The sequence below is a fragment of the Beta vulgaris genome, chromosome 7 (genome assembly GCF_026745355.1).
Source record: "Beta vulgaris subsp. vulgaris cultivar EL10 chromosome 7, EL10.2, whole genome shotgun sequence".
In the NCBI taxonomy this organism is placed as follows: domain Eukaryota; kingdom Viridiplantae; phylum Streptophyta; class Magnoliopsida; order Caryophyllales; family Amaranthaceae; genus Beta; species Beta vulgaris.
The window spans coordinates 51,002,539-51,029,240 of NC_079208.1; the positions used below are offsets into that span (position 1 = coordinate 51,002,539).

The following is a 26,702-nucleotide window of genomic DNA, read 5'->3' on the forward strand; positions in this document are numbered from 1 at the left end:
TTGCCATAAAGTGCTTATAACATATTCATGCTTTATTTGTTGTAATGGACATATATAATAGTCTATGTTTCTGTTGTTTGCATCGTGACTGTGGTGTTTTAGTTATTGAAAGAACATAATTACATGTACACCAAACATAATTGTTGTCTTCATTTTGAGTTCTGACTTTGTGTTTGAATTACTAAAGTTAGATAGTCATTTGCACAACTTATGCCAGTTCACCATGTGTTTGAATTTATTGTTAGTAAAGGAAATATTATGTGATTTTATGAAAGTATATTATTAATTTAACCAATTATTATAAAAGAGAGAAGGCCATTGGTGGTACATATTTATAATGTAATTTGTCTCCAATTTAACCTTGTAGGACCCTAATATAAATTGTCGCGTGGAAGCATTTAGGCAAATAGTGAAGCAATTTTATGCGACAAAGAGACATTTGGTTAAGGAGATGAGCCGTGAAGGATTATTGTATTTGGCTGATCATAGCTTGCCTCGAAACTTTTGCTATTGGTTATGTACGTTAGTGGATGCTAAGCAAGCTTCGATTTTAGTCCTGCATGGGATTGAATTTCCACTGTCCAATGTTCAAGTGCATTGGGAATTTGGAATCCCAATTGGACCTAAGAAAATACCACATACTGTTGAGGATGCAGCTATGCAAATTAAGGTGTAAAGGTTAATGACAACATATGGTTCAAGTACACCCTCTGGTCCGAAAGGAATTTCACGTGCACAGATTATGCAAGAGGTTGTAGGTTTGTCTTTCATACCAAAACCTTGTTTCGTACTTTTTTTTTTTATCATGCTAGTAGTTACAACGAATCCACAAATGTTTCAGTTCATTAGTTAAGACTCGGCAGTCAATTGCCACATCCTTAGTCCTACACAGTTAACTTGATATGTAAAGTTAAGAATAATAAAAAATTTAAAAAAACACCCCGACTATGCTCTTTAGAATCACACTAGAAATAAATAAAAATCATATTCATATGAATTTGTGAAGCTGATCCGAAAAGGTCGTTTATAATATTTAATCCATATTTCCAAATTGGTTGAAGGTTCCTGTGTTGACGAGTTGGAGTTCAAGAAAGTGTTTATGATGATGTCCCTAAATGATTTGATTTGTTCGACAACATGTCATAGGCTATCTGCGAAGCTGCTCCCTAGTGTCGTAATTGCAGAAATTTAAAGGAGTACGACATGTGCACTTTCTTGCTAGACAAACTCATCTATGCAGTAGGGAACTTTTCTAAAAGATTCTACAGTGATGGGTTTGCGAAAGGGTGTGGCGGATGCACAATGTTTTTGGTGGTAATTGACAATATTACTATAAATTTATGTCCCCGTATTAGTTATGTTTACATATTATGTGTTATTTAACCTTATAACATTACTATTTTTATCATGTGTTAGATTTTGTACCTAGATCGTTTGAAGAGGCGGCCTGTGAATTGGGGAACATTCCCTAGGATTAGGGCGTGGTCGAAAACTGAGGTGATCGATCACAACGAAATATGAAGATAGAAGACACTCGGGTGACTACGGCAAACTTGGGGTTTGTTATTACTATTGTCAATGTTTACATAATTTACTTGGGGTTATTACCTTTTGAAAAGAAATTACAATAACACAATCATTTCTCATTTTTCAAATTCAAAGTTTATACAAGTTCACGAGCATATAAGACATGCAAAAGGTGGTCATAATGATTTATTTTTCATAACTCATTAACGAGGATATAAGACATGCTGAAACCAATCTTAAACTTACAATATTAATTATGTGTCTTGTTCCATTTTTTAATAAGTGCGTGGATGTGGCTTATGGTGAGAGACATCCAATGGTAGCTCGAGATTCAATGCCAGGGGAAGATGATGTCCTCCTCGGAAATGAGGTAAAAACATTATATATGTGTATATTCATACATGGTTAAATATTGAGCAACTACAACTCCAATTCTTTATACTTAATATATTATACAATCGAGTTTGAGATTGTTTGGTATTATGCGAGTATAAAGGCCTAATAAAACAAAGATCAAGGGAAGAAGGAAAGCAACTTCCCAACACAACCCATACCAAAACAAGCTATGGAACGGTAGTTTGATGAATGATGATGAAGTTGGCAAGAGTATGTTTATATTGTGTTGGATGATATGTAGAGTAATTTGTGACTAGCATAAAAAGGTCAATAGTTAAATAAGACTCAAAGTATGCTTAATGATATGATACAACGTTATGACTAGCTTAATAAGGAAGTTTATTATATCTGTTAATGATGTTTTTCACTTGCATGTAAAATAATATGTGTACTCTACTTATAAACTATTTGAAAAATATAAGGTACGAATATTTGATTTGATTGTTTGCAGTACAAGGAACACAAGATGAACAAGAGGAGGAATCCACTCATGAAATGCTCTATGGAGGAGAAGGATCATATGCGCATGAAGGTGAACATAATGACTTATACCGAGCAATATAGTATACTTAGAAGCTATTTGAAAAATATAAGATATGAAGACAAGATATGAGTGTTTGCGGGACAAGGCCCACAAGGTGAACGAGAGGAGTCCACTCATCATGAAGTGTTCCATGAAAGAGAAGGACTATCTGCACATGAAGGTCAAAAGTAAAAACGACTAATACCTAGCAAAGTATAATGCCTTATTCTCTTACAAGTTCATTTTCATAGTTTTTTAATAACTTAATGTTAGAGATAAATAATAGCGAGTGAAAATAATTTATGTTTAACCGAACATGAAGTTGGATAATTTGTAATAATATTCAACTTGTACTAAAGTTGACGGGATTGATTGAATTTATACTTTTATAATGACGTTGTGGTAGGAAGAGTAAACTTGTAAATAATGAAGAAATAAAGTACACATTTATTGCTAAACTAAACTTACTTGTGTGAAGGAGAGGACTCGACCCATGAAGGCTTTAATAAAGATCAAGGGCCTACTTTGCTTGGAGAAGGGGTCATAAACTCCCTGAACAAGTCCTTCATGGAACTCAGCCAAGTATGTTGTGCTGATTACATGTCTTTGTTTGTCACATGCAATCATACACAATCAGCCTTTAATGGATACTTATTATATATGTTGGTGATGAGGAAGGTAGTAGTATAAACCTAAATGTCATTTCAGAAATATATGAACAATTTGGCAGTCCGACTACATCTACGTGGGCTACACCTTCATCTGGAGTAGGTGGTTAAAAATACACCTTCTCATTTGGTGAGAAAGACATTGTGAAGGAGATTAGATATGATAATTTGGATGGTAATGTGAATGAGAAGGACAATGCGATTACATATGATAACTTGAATGTCAATGTCATTGAGAGCGACATTACAATGTAATTCTCAAGGAGAAGGGGGTAACCAGGAAAAGAAAATTAAATGTAATGTCGTTCTCAATGATATTGACATTCAAGTTATCATATGTAATCGCATTGTCATTCTCATTCATATTACCATCCAAATTATCATACCTAATCTCCTTCACAATGTCTTTCTCACCAAATGAGAAGGTGTATTTTGAGCCACCAACTCCAGATGAAGATGTAGCCCACGTAGATGTAGTCGGACTGCCAAATTGTTCATATTTCTGAAATGACATCTAGGTTTATACTACTACCTTCCTCATCACCAGCATATATAATAAGTATCCATTAAAGGCTGATTGTGTATGGTTGCATGTGACAAACAAAGACATGTAATCAGCACAACATACTTGGCTGAGTTCCATGAAGGACTTGTTCAAGGAGTTTATGACCCACTTCTCCAAGCAAAGTTGGCCCTTGATCTTTATTAAAGCTTTCATGGGTCGAGTCCTCTTCTTCACACAAGTAAGTTTAGTTTAGCAATAAATGTGTACTTTATTTCTTCATTATTTACAAGTTTACTCTTCCTACCACAACGTCATTATAAAAATATAAATTCATTCAATACCGTCAACTTTACTACATGTTGAATTTTATTTATCATATTGTCCAACTCTATGTTCGGTTAAACATAAATTATTTTCACTCGATATTATTTATCTCTAAGATTAAGTTATAAAAACTATGAAAATGAACTTGTAAGAGAATGAGGCATTATACTTTGCTAGGTATCAGTTGTTTTTTCCTTTTGACCTTCATGCGCAGATAGTCCTTCTCCTTCATGGAACACTTCATGAGTGGACTCCTCTCGTTCACCTTGTGGGCCTTGTCCTGCAAACACTCATATCTTGTCTTCATATCTTATATTCTTCAAATAGCTTCTAAGTATACTATATTGCTCGGTATAAGTCATTATGTTCACCTTCATGCGCATATGATCCTTCTCCTCCATGGAGCATTTCATGAGTGGATTCCTCCTCTCGTTCATCTTGTGTTCCTTGTACTGCAAACAATCAAATTAAATATTTGTACCTTATATTTTTCAAATAGTTTATAAGTAGAGTACACGTATTATTTTACATGCAAGTGAAAAACATCATTAACAGATATAATAAACTTCCTTATTAAGCTAGTCATAACGTTGTATCATATCATTGAGTATACTTTGAGTCTTATTTAACTATTGACCTTTTTATGCTAGTCACAAATTACTCTACATATCATCCAACACAATATAAACATACTCTTGCCAACTTCATCATCATTCATCAGACTACCATTTGCTTTCCTTCTTCCCTTGATCTTTGTTTTATTAGGCCTTACTACATACACTCGCATAATACCAAACAATCTCAAACTCGATTGTATAATATATTAAGTATAAAGAATTGGAGTCGTAGTTGCTCAATATTTAACCATGTATGAATATATACATATATAATGTTTTTACCTCATTTTCGAGGAGGACATCATCTTCCCACGACATTGAATCTCGAGCTACCATTGGATGTCTCTCACCATAAGCCACTTCCATGCACTTTGTTAAAAAATGAAACAAGACACATAATTAATATTGTAAGTTAAATATTGGTTTCAGCATGTCTTATATCCTCGTTAATGAGTTATGAAAAATAAATCATTATGACCACGTCTTGCATGTCTTATATGCTCATGAACTTGTATAAACTTTGAATTTGAAAAATGAGGAATAATTGTGTTATTGTAATTTATTTTTAAAAGGTAATAACCCCAAGTAAATTATGTAAACATTGACAATAGTAATAACTAATCCAAAGTTTGCCGTAGTCACCCGAGTGTCTTCTATCTTCATCTTTCGCTGTGATCACCTCAGTTTTCGACCACGCCCGGCCCTAATCCTAGGCAATGTTCCCCAATTCACAGGCCGCCTCTTCAAACGATCTAGGTACAAAATCTAATATATAATAAAAATAGTAATGTTATAAGGTTAAATAACACATAATATGTAAACATAACTAATATGGGGACATAAATTTATAATAATATTGTCCATTACCGCCAAAAAGTTTGTACATCCGCCACACCCTTTCGCAAACCCATCACTGTAGAATCTTTTAGAAAAGTTCCCTACTGCATAGATGAGTTTGTCTAGCAAGAAAGTGCACATGTCGTACTCCTTTAAATTTTCTGCAATTACGACACTAGGGAGCAGCTTCGCAGATAGCCTATGACATGTTGTCGGACAAATCAAATCATTTAGGGACATCATCATAAACACTTTCTTGAACTCCAACTCGTCAACACAGGGACCTTCAATCAATTTGGAAATATGGATTAGATATTATAAATGATCTTTTCGGATCAGCTTCACAAATTCTTATGCATATGATTCTTATTTGGGAAATTCCCACTGGTAACGCTTTACTATGGAACATTTGCAATGGTAAACCATTTTTCTTTTGAGTTTCAAAAATAACCCTATACTTAGTAATATTATACAACTATGACATTAATGATGGTTAAACCGTTAGTTCAACCGTTAGTATTATTGGTTCACCTAACCCAACTTAACCCCAACCACCACCCAGGCCATTGACATCCCACCCAACCACCATTGCCTACCCTTCCACATGAACCCCACTCTACCTGAACACCACCACCACCATTGTCCCACCCCTTGAAACCAAAGACTCATCGAAATCCCAACCTCGATAGCCTTGAAACAACTGCCTATCAATCCAAATCCCACTTCAGCCACCAAAAAACACCATTTAATGAAAAGGAAGAAATAATCAGGGGCAGAGCGAAGCAGGCAGAGGAGGAAGGAAGAATCGAGCAGGAGAAAGAAGGGGATAACACCAACATCGATAAGCCACAGTCACAACAAGAGCAACGCAACAATAGTAGTAGCACCAATGTGAAGGGGGGGGGGTGGAGGGGAACAGAGTGACGGTGAAGATCTGGGGAGGCAGCAACATCATCAACGTGAAGGGGGGAGAATAGAGTTACGGTGAAGATCGGGGGAGGCAGTAACGAAATAGAAAGAGAAATGAGAAGAAAAGTCATGGGTAGGGAAGGAGTAATAAGGAGAAAGAGAAAGTCATCGGAAGGGAGAGAATGACGGGAGTATAGTGTTTTCAGTTGAAGAGTGGTGGTGGCTGGGGATTTAGTGGGTTAGGTAGTGGTTTGGGATTAACTTGAGTTATGATAGTAAATAGGTTTAATGATCCAAGTAATAGTTTAACCATCATTAATGTCACGGTTGTATAATATTAGTAAGTATATGGTTATTTTTGAAACTCAAAAGAAAAACGGTTTACCATTGCAAATGTTCCATAGTACAAGGTTACCAGTGGGAATTTCCCTTCTTATTTACTTCTAGTGTGATTCTAAAGAGCATAGTCGGGGTGTTTTTTTTTTTTTTTATCTTTTTATTATTCTTAACTTTACAGATCAAGTTAACTGTGTAGGACCAAGGATGTGGCAATTAACTGCCGAGTCTTAACTAATGAACTGAAACATTTGTGAATTCGTTGTAACTACTAGTAGGATAAAAAAGAGTACGAAACAAGCTTTTGGTATGAAAGACAAACCTTCAACCTCTTGCATAATCCGTGCACGTGAAATTACTTTCGAACTAGAGGGTGTACTTGAACTATATGTTGTCGTTAACCTTTACACCTTAATTTGCATAGCTGCATACTCAACAATAAGCGGTATTTGCTTAGGTCCAATTGAAATTCCAAATGCCAAGTGCACTTGAACCTTGGACAGTGGAAATTCAATCCCATGCGGGACTAAAATCGAAGCTTGCTTAGCATCCACTGACGTACATAACCAATAGCAGAAGTTTCGAGCCAAGCTATGATCAGCCAAATACAATAATCCTTCAAGGCCCATCTCCTTAACCAAACGTTTCTTTTGTCGCATCGAATTGTTTCACTATTTGCCCAAATGCTTTCACACGACAATTTATATTATGGGCCTACAAGATTAAATTGGAGACAAATTACATTATAAATATGTACCACCAATGGCCTTCTCTCTTTTATAATAATTGGTTAAATTAATAATATACTTTCATAAAATCACATAATATTTCCTTTACTAACAATAAATTCAAACACATGGTGAACTGGCATAAGTTGTGCAAATGACTATCTAACTTTAGTAATTCAAACGTAAAGTCAGAACTCAGAATGAAGACAACAATTATGTTTGGTGTACATGTAATTATGTTCTTTCAATAACTAAAACACCACAACCACGATGCAAACTATTGAAACATAGAGTATTATATATGTCCATTACAAAAAATAAAGCATGAATATGTTATAAGAAATTTAAAGCAAGCCTATTAGTACCTGTTTCTTGTGCATTTTCAACCTTCTAGCAAGGACTTTTCCGGCTTCCTTCAGCCTACCACCTACGCTTAGTGAGTTCACCTGCTCCAAATTAAACAAAACTCATAAATTAGATTTAGTTGTAGGATAAACCTACTACTAGTGTGAGTATACTGAATCATGATTCTATAATCTAGTGTTTAAGAGAGATTATTACTGAATTTCGCAGTTGTGAGCATGTTTTCATCAAATTGTGTAACAGTTTTACTAAAATTTATTTTGATTAACAAATTGTTCTTAATCAGTTATATTTCAGCGTCAAGTAGCATACATCATATGTTATCTTAAGAAAAAAAAATGTCTTTTATGAAGTGAACTTACGATAACACATTATTAGTTATTGTAAGAAAGCGAGTCTTAACACATGTTTTCCAGAATAATGTAAGTGTTAATCACGTGTTATACTCTAAGTAAAATCATGACATTAATTTGTATCGCGCTTACTCGATAAACTCTGTCGTCACCTTCTTCCTCCTCTTCATTTTCCCTGCCTTCTCATGACCATTTCCTCTTCCTGAATTTTTCTTGCTCTGATAAATCTTCCTCAGACGCATTTGATACTTCTTCTTCTCCCTCTAACTCAATTTTCGTTTCTCCGCGTGCTTCCCAATCTTCATCTTCATCTTCATCTGACTCCGTTCCCCAATCACGCTCGGTTATTACAACCATCCACTTCGTCCATCTAAGAAGAAGGAAAAAAATCAACTTACATGCTAACACCAAGGCGTGTTATATGCTCATAAACATGGTTAAATAAAAATTATACCTTGGTTTTCTTCTTCTTTTTACATTGCTTTAAGACTTTTGATCTCTTCATTGCCCTACTGAAACAAGAGTTTGAGTTTGGCAAGATAAAAGTAGTGGTTTTTTTGGGACATATAATTTCAGCATAATAACCAAATACCCATATACTCACATGTTAACAATAATCACTAACTATGAAATTTATGCAAACTATTGAGTAAATACTACAAACTGATTTCATAAACTAGAATATAAACTGATAAAAATCAACTTCATAAGATGAATTTGAAAACCAATTGAAGTCTTCAAGTGGTCTCATGTTCTGAAAACCAATTCATAGAAGTAAGTCACAACAACATTGACAACCATATACAAGCAAAATACTAGTGAGGAACAAACACAAGAAGACAAAAAAAAAAGAGAAGAAAAATGGATTATAAATATAGGGAAAAATCAATCCTAGTATGTTCAGATTCCTTGAGGTTCTACAAATGGTAAATATGTCCAAGCTGGCAGAAGTCTCACTCACAAAATGATACTAGAGCTTCAATTATGATTTCCATGTACAAGAATCAGCCATGAGATCCTTACGGTAGCGTTTCCATGTTGTTTGCTCAAATTTCAGAACAAAAATCACCATCAAAGAACTCGTATCAAATTTCAGAGCATAAACCCACTCAATTTGGTCTAGCACCACCATAAAACCCCACGAATGGAAAAGACATGAAATTTGGAAGTGTAGAGTCTAACACCACCACAAAACCCACTCAATTCCAATGAAATTTAATAAAACGCCAATTATAATACACGAAATTAAGACATGTTTAGAAAATTAAGACATGTAATTTTCATGAATTAAACCCACGAAATTTAACAAAACCCACGAAATTTCATGATGTAAACCCACGCAATTTTCAAGTTATTAAACATACCTTCAATTCACGAAAAACACAGTTAATTCGTGCCTCTTTCCGGCGAATTTTCCAGCGAATTTTCCGGCATCAAACGTTAAGTTACAACTCCGGTGGGTGGGTTGAAGAGTGAGGTTTGGAGAGAGGATGACACAGTTTTCAAAATTATTACTCCCTCCGTTTTTCTTAGATGTAACATATTGACTTTGGGCACTATTCATCCAATCCACTTTGACCACTAATTGTTATTTATACATAAGAAAAAATATAGTCATGTGGGATCTTGTTTGATTCGTCACGGTATACACTTTCCAAATATATATTTTTTATAATTTTTACTTTTATACAATTGGAGATATTATCGGTCAAAGTTGTGCCTCGGCAAATGTGAAAAGTCCAATGTTACATCTAAAAAAACCCGGAGGGAGTATTAAACTAGCTTATGGAATGAAAGGGAATACTCCATTCCCATGCTTTTACAATCCTATTTTACTAAATCACTTGAATCGACAAACTTACCCTTGATATGGGCAAAGTTGCCCAAATCTGATATGATTTATCATTACTCGGTAATGGTATGGTACATTTAAAATGAAAAATCATGTGCTTAATTGTCTATTATTCTTAATGAACCCAATAGGGATATGTAATTTAGCAAGTTTTATGAAAATTTTGGCAAAATTCTTGACTCTGTTCTCAAACAAAAGTCAGAATATTATTTTCTTTTGGAAGGAAAGGTACATATAGCATAAAGACCTAGTGAAGAGTGAAGACCTATAGTTTGAACAAAAAAATTAAAGGAACATAATAAAAAAAAATTCCTCAAAAAAGCAACACAAAAGAGAGTAACAAACTCAAGTAGAAAAATCTACCTAATACCTTTCACCTTGTAATATTATAGACAAAGCAATAGTCACGAAACTTTGATGTGAGATAGTTTGCTTCATGGATAAATTGGAACATTTTCATACTTCCTCCGTTTTTTTTATTTATTTGCAACACTTTTTTTATCAACTCTTATGTAAAATTTGGGTAAGAGAAAGGTAGAGAGAAAAAAAAGAGATGGCTCCATGTGATTGGTGAGAGATAGAGAGAAGAAAAACAAAAGTAGAAAGTGTAGCAAGTAATTACTCCATCATGCTCATTTTTACTTGTCAAATCTTCCGCAAGTAGGACGACTAAAATGATGTCCATATACACCGCACTACAAACCTATGATATATTAGCCCAAATTTAAGTCGTGTCGGATCGGGATGCCCCTCGTTCTGCCCAGCCCGGCCCGGCCCGGCCCATGCACAGTTGAAGTGTACAACATTTGAACATAACAATACCATGTGGAACTGTTTTTCTTAATAACTGAAGAAACAAAATAGAGAAAAGTAAAGATTAGAGTATATAGGAAGCAAAAGCTGGGAAATTAGATGTACTAGGAAGTAGCTTCTAACATGAGAAAAGAGTTTCAGACATATGCTGAAGAAGTTCATGTGATGCATTATTAAGACACAGCCACAGAATACACAACATAACCGCAGCATATGATGCAGTAAAACTGTGTACTAGTTACTTAGTATTGTTGGTCCGAAAATGGCGATGATGAGACAGAAATCATGGAAGTTGACCATTTTCTTCACTGTGATCTGGGCAGTTACCATCCTCTATGGTGAAATGTTTGCTTATTGGGTCCCACTTTACTTCACTTATTCTTGGCCTCATCTTCACTCCTCTTCTTCCTTGGTAACCATCCTAATTTTCCATTCTACTTCTTTCTATTTCTGTTTTTTTGCCTGATTTATTGGAATTTTTAGCTATTAACTGATTAATATGAACTGGGTATGTTTTTGTTTTTGATTTGAGTTGACTCTAATATGTGATTTGAAGAAGAAAGGGGGAATTTTTATCTCTATCTTTTTTTGAATCTTTGGTTGAATTATAGAGTATCTTCTAGATTTGTTTTTATGTTTCTACTTACTCTTTTTATGATAGTTAAGCTGGGGTTTCTGCTGATTGTAATTAATTAAAATAGTAAGAGTTCTGAATGGTTATGCAACTTAATTACAATGTTATTAAGGAACAATGATATTATCATTTTAGGAAGGATAGAGTTGAAATATATCTTATGAAGGTTCACTCTACTGGCTTCTCAAAATCTCTGAATGACTATTGTCAGATCTTATGTCTTGAAAGCATAGGGAAGATAGGTGGAAACTGGAAAGAAATCGAAATCGTTTTTCGCCCCCTGAAGTATGATAATTAGGTTAGGTATATTAAGCAATTCGATAGTTACTGATAGAGAAGTATCTCTAGAATTCTTTCTCTAGTCAAGTCACCTACCTTGAAGGAAATTTTGCTATAATATGAGCAATAACATTTCCTTCCTGCCAAACCTAACATGTAGCTAATAACAATAACTTAGGTTGGAAGATAATTGCAAATTGTCTGATCATTTTCAGATTCAATTCCATTATATTGTTTGGGAAGTTGCTGGAATTTAAATTCTTATCAAACAAAGAAAACAAGAAAGAAAAAGGACGGTGATGGGCCGGAAGGACCGAGGAGTAGCCTTTGTTAATAGGAAAGCTGCGACCGCGCCACCTAACTCGCCTATACCCCAAAAGGAAATTGTACAATAGATTTAGGACACAGAACTAGTGTCCTAATTCATACCATTTATTTCAATTTGCAACTGGAATTAGCATCTCTTTAAAATTTAATTCAATACTTTTACATGCATATCCATGTTCTCACTTCTCACCAATAATGATCAAATCACAACAGAAGCCAATATCATATAAGATAATTGGACATTTGCAAATGCAATTTAATCATTAGTCCCAAAGCATCAATTCAATTATTCTTCTCAATTTCCCATCCTTTAACCTTTACAACCCTAATAATTTCTCAATTTCAATTCAAAAAAACCTGAAATCAGAAACCCTAACAAATTTTGCGTAAAGATTGAACCTTGGTGGAACTTTCAAGCTCTTTAAAACAGACTTTGATGAATTTCTGATCCAATTAAGGTATTGTGTATGAATTGGGTTCTTTACAACTATATTTGAGTGAAGATTGGGGTTTTGCTAAGAAATTTTGTAGGTTTCTCCATGAGAGACTTTGAGATTGAACAACTGGATGCTTTGTCTATAATTTTCACTTCTAAATTCTGCTTCTTATCATCTTCGTCTTCGTCATTGCGGTGCCGGCAGCTAGGTTCTCTACTTCGTTGGATTTGTGAAGATGAAGGAGATGATAATGGTAAATATAATAGTTCAGTCGAGGGAGTAGAAAATGACGTACACTAAAGAGATGGAGAGAAAAATGCAGATGTGACTGCTTGATTTTACACCTTCAATAGCATGTAACAGTGGAGGAAAGTGAATTTTGAGGGGGTAGATACATCATTTTGTCGCAGAGAGAGAAGGCTATACCAGGGGAGTCAGAGTGATCAGGGAATTGGAAATGACAGGCTTTAGAACAGCATTTTAAATTCGTGTTCGAACCCTTTCTAGTATATACATGGAATTGGTCCAGTCTCAAAACTTGTGAATTCCCAAACTCCTAATTTGGGCCAAATCCCTAACAAGCGAAAAGGCTGTTTTTTGTAGATGGAAAAAACTACCGTAAATCGTAAAATTGATAAATATGAAAACTTGGTATGATTCAGGTGTTTGGAGAGTGCAGAGATTAGGGCTTTGGAAGTGTCAGAGTGTTTTAGAATGAAATTCCAAGTTCCTGTTTGAGTCCTTTCTAATATACTACTATACATGGAACTGTTTCTATTCCAAAACTTGTAATTTCCTAAACACCTTATCTGGGCCAAAGCCCTAACAGGTCATGAAATTGTTTCTTTTTAATGGATGATTATTACTATGGATCTGAAAATTCATAAAAGTCAAAACATAGTATGGTTCAGGTGTTCTAGTATTATTCTGCAATATGCTTATATGATGGATGTCTTTTTAACTGTGATAATGTCTTTTCTTTTCTGATTTGTTCTAAGGCAGGAGATGTTCCATACGATTTCGTGAAAGTAGCTGTCCTCACTGACCCGCAGGTGAATTTTGTCTTTTCCCAGTGTTTGATCTGAGACTTGCTCAAGATAATAACCGTTCTTTATGTTTGACAGCTGATGGACAGAACCTCCCATAATTTTGGTCCCAAATCACTTATTTTGGACGTTGCTGAGTTCTACTCAGATCTGTACATGCGCAGGGCATTTCTCTCTACAATTTTGCCTTTCAAACCTGATGCAATTTTATTCTTGGGTGACTACTTGGATGGAGGTCCACAGCTGGCAAATAAAGAGTAAGACCTGGTTACATGTGTTCATTTGTTACTGATGTAGCCATCCTTTTGGAGGAAATATATCTGAAACTTTGCCTGCTTTTAACTTTCTGATTTAGCCATTCTTTTGGAGAAAATGATGTTGCTTTGCTTAGTCAGCTATCTGTTGGAGCAAAATTCTTGTTGACATCTGACTGGTGTGTTATGAAGCTCAAATTATTGTTGACGTAAAAAGCATTGGACAGAGAGTCACAGAGACAAGGTGTTGCTCTGCAAAGATTTTGGGGGGTGGGGGGTGGGGGGGGGGGGGGGGGTGTCGAGACCACTGCTTTCTGGAGTGAATTATCCTGTAAATTGTCTAGATTCTTCCACTATTACGTTTTTAGATGTATGTGTAATAATAAGAGTGAGAACATAACATAGAATATCGGAAAATCTTTCCATGAAATAAAAAATTGATCGAGGAGTAGTCTACTACGAGTGAACTATAGGTAAACTAGTGTGATTTTGGATACAGGTTGTGGCTACAGTAAGGAAAGGCTTTAGAGTAGAGGACAGATAAGGAGAGTGAGAGAATTGAGCCACCCCTTCAAATTTTCTTTTGACTTATTTCAAGTTTCTAGACGAGTCTCTAATTTTTCAGTCTTGGTCTTGTAAAATGTTGCTCTGGTGTTTACAAGTGACTCCTTGTGCATCCAATAACAATTTTGTCCTGATTTCTCCTCATGTGCTTTTAAAAATTATTTTGCTTCTCATCACTGTGGCAAGAAAATTCTTTAGCGGATCCTTTAACTTACTTTCCTTAGAAAACCATCTTGCATGTATGTTCTAATTTCCATATCTGAATCATGAATGTTGCCCTGTAGTCATGACTTGTGAGCCATTCAAAACATTCTGATTATATGTTGAATTGTTGAAAGATTTCCTTTGTTTGACTTTTAGTAGCTGCATAGGCTCATGTAATTAATACTTAGAAGCTTTCGTCACTTAAGTATTTATACTCAGGAACCACTTACATTCTCTTAGCAAATAGATGGCAGGAATCTTTGAGCCGGTTCAGGCATATCTTTGATCATGGTAAACGAGGAAGAACTAAAGATATTCCAGTTCACTACATTCCAGGAAACCACGACATTGGTTATGCAGGTCATCTTTTTCATAAGCCGGAGGTAAAATATTGTGTTGTTTTTGTTACTTGGGTGAATGTAATTTGATCAAGCTCTTCAAGGTTTCTCAATTATTTTTAAATGTAGTTACCACCTTGTAGCAGAAACATATTTGATGTTCTATATACTTTTTAGACATGTTCTCTGGAAAACGGCTTTCATTGCAGTATTATTTGATTTGCCTATTTTCGGTCTACCCAAAAGAGTGCAATCTGATCATGTACTTGGAAGACCCATAAAACCAACAGGGAAAATATCCAAATGTGTCTGTAACTCTTTATACATTTTTGTTTTCTCTTCATTGTAGTTTGCCTTTGTTTTTTCCCCTTCCGTGTTTCTTTGGAGTAACTAAGTCTGATGTAGCCTTGAATATATTCATGTCGTCGTGGAAATTTTCTCTTTATGCCTGTATCATATATTTCGATTCTCCCTACTGACTGGCTATGATTCATTTGCTGCAGGTTATGGAGCGTTATGAAAGCGTATTTGGAGAAAGATATTATAAGTTAACTATTGGGAAAGTAGACTTTGTTGCGATTGATGCTCAAACTGTTGATGGTAAACTAAAAAAATAATTTGTCACATCAGTATCTTTCTTGCATGTGTATCTGTACAATCAACAAGCTTATTAATTTGGTTTGATGGTGGTTTTAAATAACTCTTTTAAACCTTTTGTAGTTCTCTATATATGATGTTTCAAAGTCGCTTTTTCCTTGTTATGATCCAAGTGGGCCTTCGTTATAATACTGCTATAGTTGTATAAATATGTCACTACTGTATGCTTATTTCCTTTGCTCTATGATTCATGAAAATATTATCAGTGATGAAATTTAAATCTAAAATTTTAAGGCTCTGTTTTTTGTGTTCAGCTCTTTGAAAATCCAAACACTGAGAAAATTTGTGCAATTTAAGACTAAGGAATGCTGTAGAAAAGCAAAACTGGTGAAATTGCTAATGTTCATCTGATTGATTGTTCAATGTGAAAATTCAAAAGTAAGATAATTACAAATTTCATTTTTTGGTTTGTGATAGTGAAGACGCATGCAAACATATAGTTGAAATTGCTTCCAATAATCCTCAGTATTTCACACTTTTCACATTTCTTCTTTAAAGAAACCGTTATTTCAGAAATCCTAGTTTTATTGACTTTTACTTGGTTACTGTTGTAAATTCCTAGTAACCAAATACATTTTCTGTTGGTGGTTTGTGGAGTCTGTTTTACCAAAAAATTAGATTTTACTGTTGTAAATTCCTAGTAACCAAATGCATGTTCTATTGGTGGTTGGAGTCTGTTTTACCAAGAAATTAGATTTCGCTTGCAGGTAGATTGGAAGATACTCCAACTTCACGGACTTGGGATTTTGTTAATGGTGTCTCAACGGGTAAGTCAACTTCAGTCAGTCTCGTTTATAATTCGGTCAATATAGGCAGCTAGACTGGCGTGATAAATACCTTCAATATGCCCCTGGATGAAGTTGCTCATTCAATCCCAATGATGCAGAGTTGCAATTTTGGTAGCAGTTGAAACTTAGTTTCTGTTATTAGCTGCTTAGAGTTACAGGAACGTAACATTGGTTGTTGCCACACTTGTATTAACCTGGACCATTGTCCCATTTTTTCAATTTGATCCTGTCATCTGTGATTCGTCACAAATAAAAAAGTTTGTTACTCCTGCTTAGAATAAGCTCTTACACCTGTTTCTTTTCGTGTTTTTCATTTTCAAAGAATTTCCATAGAATTCATCACCTCCATTTATGAATCAAAGAAACATCAACTTTTCTTACAGATATTAAATCCCTCAGGAATGCCTAGGTGGGCTTCTGAAACTTTTCCAGTCTCCGGGAACTCCTGAAACATTGTCTTTCAGAACATTTCAAAATAAGAATATACTTAATGCGCTTGTTTCATGCCCACATTTTCAAGAAAATAGAAATATAATTTCATGCCCACTTGTAAATCTCAGTCATCTTCCACCAAACTTTAGATCCCTAACCTTTCCAACCTCACATTAGTAGCTGGGACTCTCATGGCCAGAGGGCGTTCAGAGTGGGCGGCAACTGGCAAGAGAGAAGGGGGCCGAGTGAAGGTGTAGTCTGTACGTCTACTGAGTAAAGCCAAAGATAGAGGTCCCAGGAGGGAAGCTGGTCAGACTGACACACACAGAGGGTTTGGGGGGGGGGGGATGCTCTTTTGTGGGTCTTACTAAAATAAGTTAGAGAGAAAGAGAGGCTGAGCCTTGGGAGGAAGGGGGACTGCTTCTGGTTGAAAAGAAAAGTTGGGGATATTTTAAATGCGGCTAGTTGAGTGGTTTATTTGAGTATCAAAAGCAAGGGTTTCATTTCTAAAATTTGTGGTGAAATATTTGACAAATATCATCAACATTTTATATAATCTAATTCCATCACCCCATGTCCTACTTTGAAGATCTTATGTTTCCGTTTCCTTACTTGTATCCATTTCTATGCTACATAGGATCCCACCTAAAGTTGAATTTTTTGGTTTTAGAATTTCTTTTTGGACAACATGTTCAGTGGAATACTGACCAGAAAGTAATCAATCTTCTTTCTCAGATGTAAGAGAAAATCCAAGGGTGCTATTGACCCATATCCCTTTGTATCGACCAGATGAGACTCCTTGTGGTCCACACCGCTCTTCAGAAATCATCAATCAGGTATTGGTGGCTTCGCTTTATGATTCGTGTCTTTCCTCCTTTGCTGCACTGCTGCCTGCTGTATAACTATCTCATGAAATAGACCTAACCGTTTGGTACTTAAACTCACAGGCTTTTTTTCCTTTGTGTTCAGAGGATTTCTCGTTCTGCTTATGATCAGAGGATACTGTAAGTGACATATCTCCACTTTCTGCTGTCAATGCTTGATTGTTGCTTTCTTTTTGTTCTGCTAAACGGAAAATCTACATTGAATGATGCAGATATCAGAACTATGTCACTGAGGAGTCCACAAAGCGTTTACTGGACTTAATTCACCCTGTATGTTCTCTGGCCTTTTCTCATTCTGTTAGGAGCAGAATTGAATAAGTCTTTGCATCTAATGACTAAACCTTTTCTCTTGTATCAGGTACTTGTCCTCTCAGGTCATGATCATGACCAGTGCACAGTCAACCACAAAACAAAATATGGTAGTGTCAAGGAGGTAATCTCTGGAATCTTGAATATGTTGCTGGAATAGTTGCTATGTTTGGTACTCTCTAGCTAATGATTTTTTATTACTGTCAGCACACTCTTGGGACATTAAGTTGGCAACAAGGGAATTTGTATCCATCGTTTATGCTTCTATCTGTTGGTAATTTTACACGTGCAAATGCCTCTTCTCCAGAACCAGTCATACTTGCTCAACTATGCTTTCTTCCAAAGCAACTATTTATATATATATGGTAATTGTTGGTATTTCTTCCCTTTTTCAAATTTTCATTTGGAACATAAGTTGCCCTACTGACTAGTTACATGGTAATAAACGATTCAAGATTGGAATGTTGTATTCTGAAATTAAAAGTTTATATTTGGCTTATGTTATTGACTTCCAATTCTGTTTATTTCAGGTATATCATACTATTTGTTGTAACCATCTTTGGGCTGTCATTTTTGCCTACATATGTAATAGACTTCGAGCTCCACTTCAGACGTCTGATAATGAATATAAATAAATTGGTCAAAGATCTCTTTTCAAGTGGTGTAAAAGAGAAAAATGAAGATGAAAACTGTGAGTATGACATGATGTGGGATGCAGAAGGGGGAATGCATCTTATCAAGAAGCCTTGTAAAGCCCCTACAGTTGTGTCCAAGGAGATGAATTCAAGTGAAAGGTTTGTTGATCTTTCTATATTCATTTTACTGACTAGTGGCTTTGCTATTGACATTTGTTCCTTTCATGTGCTAGCCCTTCCCATATCATAATTTGTTGATAGAATACCAGAGAATGTAGCATATAAATTTAGCTTGCTGGAAAGATCTAAGAGAGAAGATATAAGATGAAGCAAAAGACCAATACCACGGGCAGTAGATTTTGTTCATGTGAAAACATCAGAATTCTCGTTTTTTTTAGTTACAGGAAACATTTTCCATTTTACTCCACTTTTAGGTTGCTGGCACAAAGCTGGTTAGAGGGCAGGATGCTAATTATAATTCACTCTTTGCCACAAATTAATTTGCAATCAGATTTAGACCACTGTTACCTTGCCTTGTTAGCTGCGCTTGACTTCATGATGGCAAGTGCATTGAAACAATTTTTGAAGTAAAAAGTTTCTTACTATTGTTGTAGAATAGCGTCAACAATAAGAAGCTTTTCCCAATCAAGTGGAGCCTGAATGTAGGGTGGCAACTTGTTTCATTAATGAGTGTCCTCTTGAGGTCCTTTTGTGTGTGAAATTTTTGGAATGGATTGCTTGCTACACTATGAAATTAGTCTTTCCATTCTTTTAGCCTTTCCATTATTACAAATGCCACAATGATTAGTGTGTGTCTAAGGAAATACCTAATCTATTAGAACACATTCTTATTAAAGGCAACATCACCTTTTTTTACATATACAACTTCCAAAATTTGAACCTTTTAATCTCTTCACAAAAATGCAAAATTTCTAAAGTAATGCGAGGCACTTTTTTCCATGAATTATATAAAAAATAGGAGTTGCGTCAAATTGAGAAAGTATGTACTTTGGTAGGGACGTAGGGTAGTATTTTCTTATACTTCCTCCATTCAGAAATAGTTGCACCATTTCTATTTTGTGCACTATTCACATCTTACACTTAGATTGTCTTTGGTGATTTATATTTTAGGAAACACATAGTCATGTGGGGTCTTGTTAGATTTGTCTCGATGTAAATTTTTTTAATATAAACTTTTTATAATTTTTACTTATTAAGAATTAAAGATATTAATGATTGAAATCATATATCGGCATGCGTGAAAGTTAAAAATGATGCAACTATTTCTAAACGGAGGAAGTATATAAGCACTGGACCTTTCTTCGATCTATTCACAATTTTATAAATGTTTGGGTAGTTATAGAGAAGGAGAGTTGCTATTTGAGAGTAGTTGCGTCCTGGATATGATCAAGCCCTAGTAGGGAGAGAGATTGAGAAACAAAATATGTGAGGTCGTGAGGGTATGTAGGTGAGACTTGAGAGTTTGATAGTGTTTTCATTTTATAAGGCTGGAATTTTGAGGATTTTATACAATATTGGCTGAAGGAGATGGGATGTCGATGAGTATCATCTCGAGTCATCTTTGTGAATATTAGAATCTTATTATTGTCAGTGTGCCCATTGGAGACCCAAAGTACTTCTAGATGATCTTGCTTTCACTTGTGTGATTAGAGACTTTATTAATCTTTAGTCATCTTTGTGAATATTAGAATCTTATTATTGTCAATGTGCCCATTGGAGAGTCAAAGTACTTCATGATCTTGCTTTCACTTGTGTGATTAGAGACTTTATTAATCATTCATTGACTGATGAGTTCTGTTATAATGACTGATGTGGAGAACTATCATCACAGATTTTGAAGCTGGCATAAAAAAGTACTTAGATTTTTTATCCCACATAACAAGCTGTTTCCATTTCTCAGTATATGTTATTATTGCTGCTTAAAACTTCTTCATGAAATTTTCATTGCATGTTTGATTACAGAGGCAACGCTGTGATACGTGCAGCTAGGAAACAAACTCTCCAAGAGCAAGAAGCTGCAACAAAAATGGACATGAGTGGGGATTCTGGTTCTGATGTCAAAAACATGCCAAGATCAAGCAAATCATGGATGAAGATAATGCTGCAAAGATGGATCCGGGTTCTTGGGATGGTTTTGGTAATTGCGGTGGTGAATGTACCGTTATACATGATGCTCTTGTTTAAAGATTGGGCTGAATGATGATGCCGCTGAGAGACTCGGATCACGCTAAGTTGGAAAATCTGCGAATCTGGGTTACCTGGACTAGGAACTGCTATTTTTTGTATTTATGTATGCTGCTTGTAATCTCTCTCTTTCTGTATTTCCTCAGGTTGGGAAGAATCTTGTTATAATCTCATGTAACTACAAGGTAAAACAAGTGTTGTGTTGTAATCTCATGTAACTACAAGGTAAAACAAGTGTTGTAAAATCAGAAGATGACCCAGGTAGTTTTTGTAGGGGATTGCAGCTTCAGTGCTGGGTTCTTAGATGTTTTTTTTGGTTTTTATGAGGGATCTGAAAGAAATGTTCTTAAAATAAAAAATAAATCCTTCTGTTTGAGAAGATCTTGTAACAAGACAATTATTCTCATTCTTGTATATTCTCTTATGAGAAGAAAATTTAGCTGATTCATTCAAAACCCTTCTCATATAATACTACCTAGTTATAATCTTGAATCATCTCATATGGTTTATCAGTCATTATAATTATCATTTAATGTGGATGTCAGTTAACTTAGCTGGTAATTAGATGCGTGGTGTAGCCAAGATCTTATATTTTGTCTACTTCACTACTTGTGTAGCGTCTTATAATTGGATATATCATTAATTGGATATGTGCTATGACAAAGGGAGTTTATTATCTTTGATTTAACCTGTCAAAAGACAAATTTTGGCCCTGTTTGGCACTAGCGTTATGGTAGCGGTTAGCGGTTGGACAAGATTGAAACGCTACTTAAGAAAATTATGATTGTTTGGTAAGGTAGTGGTTGTAGTAGCGGTTGTGGAACGTTACTACAAGTAACGTTTGAGATTTAGAGGTAGCGGTCTAGCAAATAAACCCTATATATTCGCATAAGGTAGAATAATTAACTATTTTTTTTATCTTTTACAATTCCAACAGCTACTTTTGCCAAACACTTCTAATTAAACAACTAATTCAATCGCTGACCGCTGACAGCTACTAGTAGACAGCTAGCAGCTACCCCCAACAGCTACCGCTACTATCACCGTTAACAGCTACTAGAACCGCTAGTTTTGCCAAACATGCCCATTACCTCAAGGCCTCCTATTTGGGAAAGCTATTAGGCTGTGCAAACAGACCAACCGTATATCATCACGAAAACTTTAAAGTCAAAAAATAAATAAATGCTGCTTCCTAATCTCTCCCATTAAGGCTACAAAGTACAACCTTTCAATTGAATAATCAACGCTCAACCATTAATCACTCTCCAAATTCTTCCCCTAATTACTCAAAGTCTCTTGCATATTTTCAATTCTCATAAGTAGGTATGGATAGTTGTGTGTTGCAGTCATTTTATTCAATTGGACGTACTAAATTTTGAAGTAGTACGTAGTTACTGTAAACTCTAAACGGAGTAAGATGAGTAATAAGATAAGGTTATATCTCGTGAAACTGAAATTTCCACATCAATACAGCAATTTGGCCTCTGCCCGTGAAGCCACCTTGTATTTTTACGTCCTCACACCTCTGCATGCAAAATTTCTGACTCAAAAAAATACAACGAACAAGACAATAATCATATTCAGAGAGTTACAGGCATGAATGATGAATTACATGATACATAAAACATACAACAGAGGATTTTGCTTCGTTTTAAGACTTACTTAGATGTGCCATTTAATTACATTAGTTCAATAAAGTACAAAAAAAGAAAAAGGAGGATTCGAAAATGTTACCTATCTCATTCACAACACTTCAATCTTAACTACTACGTCAAGATATCTTTCGTTTTTCTTTTATGCAAGTGATGCTGCATGTAAAGTTTCTAGAATAACATTTGTATGGCATGAAGCAATTTATGATATATGTGGCAACACCCAAGTTCAACCAGATTACTCATTTTATCACAAATGTTGCGCTCACCCATTTTCAAGGTGGATTCTTTTAGTTCTTACTTGTTATTGTATAAAGCATTTATTGTGTATTCGGGTGTATAGTAAGTAAGCTATATTTAGAATTATTTTTTGCTCTTTGTTTATTGGGAGATTTTCACCAATTTTTATTTTTTTTCTGCTCATTTGACTATGATATAGTACACCTAAAATATAGTGAAAATTTTACTTAATATAATGTGACATAGTAATATTTATTACTTCTAAAGTTTGTACATATCTCCCATATAAAAAGATAACTACTACCATTATAAAAAATTGATATTTATCAAGGATGTTGGTTTAGTGGTTAAGATTAAGGTGTTGTGAACGATAGATAACAAGTTCGAATCCCGAATTTCCTTCTTTGTACTGGCTCGTCGCTCATATGGATAAAAAAAATAATAAAAAATTGATATTTTACTAAATTCGAAACACCTTCAAGAATTCGTTACGGTATCAACAAACTAGGAGCGGGCAGGGGCGTAAAGGTAGGTAGTCCTAACTCCTATATATCTCTTCTCTGAAAACTCGGACAACTTTTCCCTTTTCTTTTATCCCCTCATTTTTTGCTGTATTCACTAAAAAATATGAAACAACTCCTAGAAAATACCAAAACTAACAAACTTGTTTCATTGGTGATATGCTTATTAGTTCTCACAACCCTCTTAAGCACCTTAGCTCTTTACTCTCCAATCTCTTCCACCATCATCAGAATAGTGCAAATCTACCCAACAAATCCTCGAATTCACCCTCTAAAAGGTATGCACCCTTTTTATTTCATTAATCTTAATGAAAATCCGAGATATGACAAGGGTTCGATTCTTGTTAGGGTCCGATGTTACGTGGGTAGGTTGTACGTACGTAGGACCCCGGACATTGTTGTGTAACAATTTAGATTTGAAAATATTTCATAAATCTTAATTAGTATCTATATGTTGGTTTTCTTTATTATATTTCAGATGATTATGCAAAGTGTGATTTATTCAAAGGACAATGGGTTGAAGACTCAAAAGGTCCTCTTTACACAAATACAACTTGCTCAACAATTCCAACATCAAAAGATTGTTTCTTGCATGGGAGAAATGACAAGGAGTTCTTATATTGGAGATGGAAGCCGCATAGATGTCAACTGGCAAGATTCGAACCCATGACCTTTTTTCAAATAATGCGCAATAAGAGACTTGCATTTATAGGAGATTCAGTTGCTAGAAACCAAGTAGAGTCTCTTTTATGCCTCTTATCCCAAGAAGAAGCTCCAATTGATGTGTACAAAGATGCCAAAGATCGATCTCGAACATGGTTCTTCCCTAAGAGTAATTTCACTCTTATGGTGTTATGGACTAGGTTTTTAGTTAAGGGTGTTGAAAAAGAGGTTGGAGTGTTTGATTTGGAACTTGATCAAGTGGATGAAAAATGGAGTTATGATGTGAATCAAGGGTTAGTGGATTATGCCATTGTTTCAAGTGCTCAATGGTATTTTAAGAAGAAATATTTGTATGAAGGAGGGAAATTGGTTGGATGTCTATATTGCAATGAAACCAATTTGACTGAATTTAAAGTGAGTTTTGCTATTGGGAAGGCTTTTCAAACTACACTCAGGTAAACTATTATTCTCGAATATGCTTAAGTATTACCCCCTCCGTCTCAAATTAATTGTCACAAGTTTTTTGAAAAGTTCATGAAATAACGGAAGAAGTTGGTAGATAGGTGTAAAAATTTGAGTGAAAAGGACGTGACAAATATGGGATAACTTGAAACTGGAAAATTAATTTGGGACGGAGGAAGTATATGCTATGTTGTTGGAAAGATTAGGCAAAGTAGACAGCTTTTTGTAGAGAATGACATGCAAAGTTTCATATTAATCATGAACAACAAATTGACCCAATAAATAGGTGTACAAAGCAACTAGAAATCGACAACTAGAAGAGATGAAGTGTGAGTAGTGGCCCATTAAGTATACCACTAATAATAACAAAAATCCATGATCATTGACTTAATTAATAAAATAATTAACTTAATAATTGACTCTAAAATACATATGTAAGTAAACTATTCACCACTGGCCACAACTTTAGAAGCACTAACACACACTGGTTTCTTTCGGTTTTATATATACAATTTCATGCTCTCTTACATTGATAATAACATGCTTAACAATTGTGTGAGTTATAGTGGAGTGTGATTATGGAATGCATGTATATATATCTCTGAATAGTTGCCATAATGTATTAATGTTGGGAGTTGGGGACCATATACTTTGTATAATTATTGTTCCTTACTTTCTACAATAATTTGTTGTTCTTCAACGTCGAACCATCACAATCATCTACCATGAATTGTTGTAGCCTTGTATATATGTAGACCATAAAATAGCAATATATACATATAATAGTAATAATAGTGCCAAATCTTTCATCTCAGTACGTGGAATCAGTTGCATGAGTCAAGATTTTATCTCTAATTATGATCCACGATAATCAAAATACCTCTACTCCCTTTTGTCAAAAAGTTAAATGATCTTGCAATTTGCAAATCCGATTTCTCCATATGGTTCTTAACACCCACCATACAAGTCATATTTAGCCTCACTATACTAAAATATCCATGATCACAAATTTGTTACTACCTTTTACTAGGCATCCTCTAGTCATCGTTTCACATACCCAAAGATATTAATATGATTTACTTCCTCCGTTATATAATACTCGTTATATTTTCCATTATGGGAAGTTTCAGATTACTTGTTACACTTCCTTTTTAGGTAATAAACTCTCTCTATCTCTCTCTTCTCATATGAGTCTCTTTTCTTTTTACTCTCTTACCTCTTTTTTCTTCAAAAATTGCCTAGAAGTCCGTGAATTGAGAAATGTAGCGAGTAATATGAAACGGAGGAAGTATAAGTTATAAGCAACCCAAAAAGTCAAAATCTATATCGAACATAGATCCACCCAATCCAAAATTGATCCGAGAGACTAGTTCAGTAATTTGATAGGTATATAAGCTGTAATTTTCAGGAGATGAAATCTACATGTTCTAATCTAAATCATGACCTACTTTTGAGTTTTGATAGCAATGAAACATAAAATACATGCTGCATGCAGGTACATAAATGGGTGCAAGAAATGCAAGGGCATGGTAACCTTGGTTAGGACAATCTCACCATCACATTTTGAGAACGGGACATGGAGAAACGGAGGCCATTGTGACAGATCAAAACCTTATAGCAAAGTAGAGGTAGAAAATATGTTGGCAACAAACAAAAACAATGTAGAATGGGAGGTTAGAAACATTCAAATGGACGAAATCGAGCGAGTAAAGAAACAAGGAAGCATCAAAGGACAACAAAAATTTGAAGCCATGGACATAACTAAGGTAATGTTAATGAGGCCCGACGGGCACCCGGGTTCACACTGGCGTGACAAGAAGAAGAAAGGGTTCAATGATTGTGTGCATTGGTGCATGCCTGGGCCTATTGATGTGTGGAATGATCTCTTGTTGGCTTTACTTAGGAAACCTGTATTGTAGAGCGTAATGGTTAGTTAATTAGGTTGAGATCTTACATATTAGGTAAAACACAAAGTTTGTCATTGTGTTTCATATCTTATGTATAAGGTTTAATTTTGTACAGGTTTTCGCTTGGGAGAATTGAAGTAAAATATGTTTTAGTTCTTAAATTTTGGTTTGATACGTTGCCTATTTCATGTACCAATTAAATAAATGGAGTGGCACGCAAGTTGTTTACAAATAGTGGGACATAAGATTAACCTGTAAGAGGAATTTGGATAAAAATTAGAGGTTTGAACTTATATTAGATGATTTGATTAAGTTATTCTCTAATTTGAAGGCTCGATGAAGAGAGGTTTGAAATAGTTTATTGGATCCAAAAGGTTACTGTTTCTGCCTAGAAACTAGTCAAAAGAGTAATATGTTTAAGGTGAGAGTCAAATCCCGAATTAGGTTAGAATCCCGAGTCTCGTAGTCTCCAATCCTGCAAAACAAGGAAAAACTGGCCCGGGGGTGTTCCCG

General features: G+C 35.0%; 2 protein-coding genes across 4 annotated transcripts; both read left to right on the plus strand.

Annotated features, from left to right (window-relative positions):
* The first annotated feature begins 10,801 nt into the window (after nucleotides 1–10,801).
* On the plus strand, nucleotides 10,802–21,239 carry LOC104899652 (uncharacterized protein C630.12). Of its 3 annotated transcripts, XM_010686881.4 has the most exons (13): nucleotides 10,802–11,163; nucleotides 13,427–13,480; nucleotides 13,553–13,731; nucleotides 14,744–14,879; nucleotides 15,338–15,434; nucleotides 16,199–16,258; nucleotides 17,447–17,547; nucleotides 17,681–17,715; nucleotides 17,808–17,865; nucleotides 17,954–18,028; nucleotides 18,112–18,269; nucleotides 18,435–18,698; nucleotides 20,523–21,239. In XM_010686881.4, exons 1-13 carry the CDS (start codon nucleotides 11,014–11,016, stop codon nucleotides 20,758–20,760), a joined length of 1,605 nt encoding a protein of 534 aa, XP_010685183.2. In that variant the 5' UTR covers nucleotides 10,802–11,013; the 3' UTR covers nucleotides 20,761–21,239. The 3 variants fall into 3 exon arrangements, with proteins under 3 accessions (XP_010685183.2, XP_019106479.2, XP_048504083.1); XM_019250934.3 differs by lacking the exons at nucleotides 10,802–11,163; nucleotides 13,427–13,480 and having other exon boundaries at nucleotides 13,596–13,731; nucleotides 14,737–14,879; XM_048648126.1 differs by lacking the exons at nucleotides 10,802–11,163; nucleotides 13,427–13,480 and having other exon boundaries at nucleotides 13,618–13,731; nucleotides 14,716–14,879.
* A 1,948-nt stretch (nucleotides 21,240–23,187) lies between these two features.
* LOC104899654 (xyloglucan O-acetyltransferase 4) lies at nucleotides 23,188–26,306 on the plus strand. The gene is made up of 3 exons (XM_010686882.3): nucleotides 23,188–23,435; nucleotides 23,636–24,275; nucleotides 25,778–26,306. Exons 1-3 carry the CDS (start codon nucleotides 23,264–23,266, stop codon nucleotides 26,199–26,201), a joined length of 1,236 nt encoding a protein of 411 aa, XP_010685184.2. The 5' UTR covers nucleotides 23,188–23,263; the 3' UTR covers nucleotides 26,202–26,306.
* The last annotated feature ends 396 nt before the right edge of the window (nucleotides 26,307–26,702 follow it).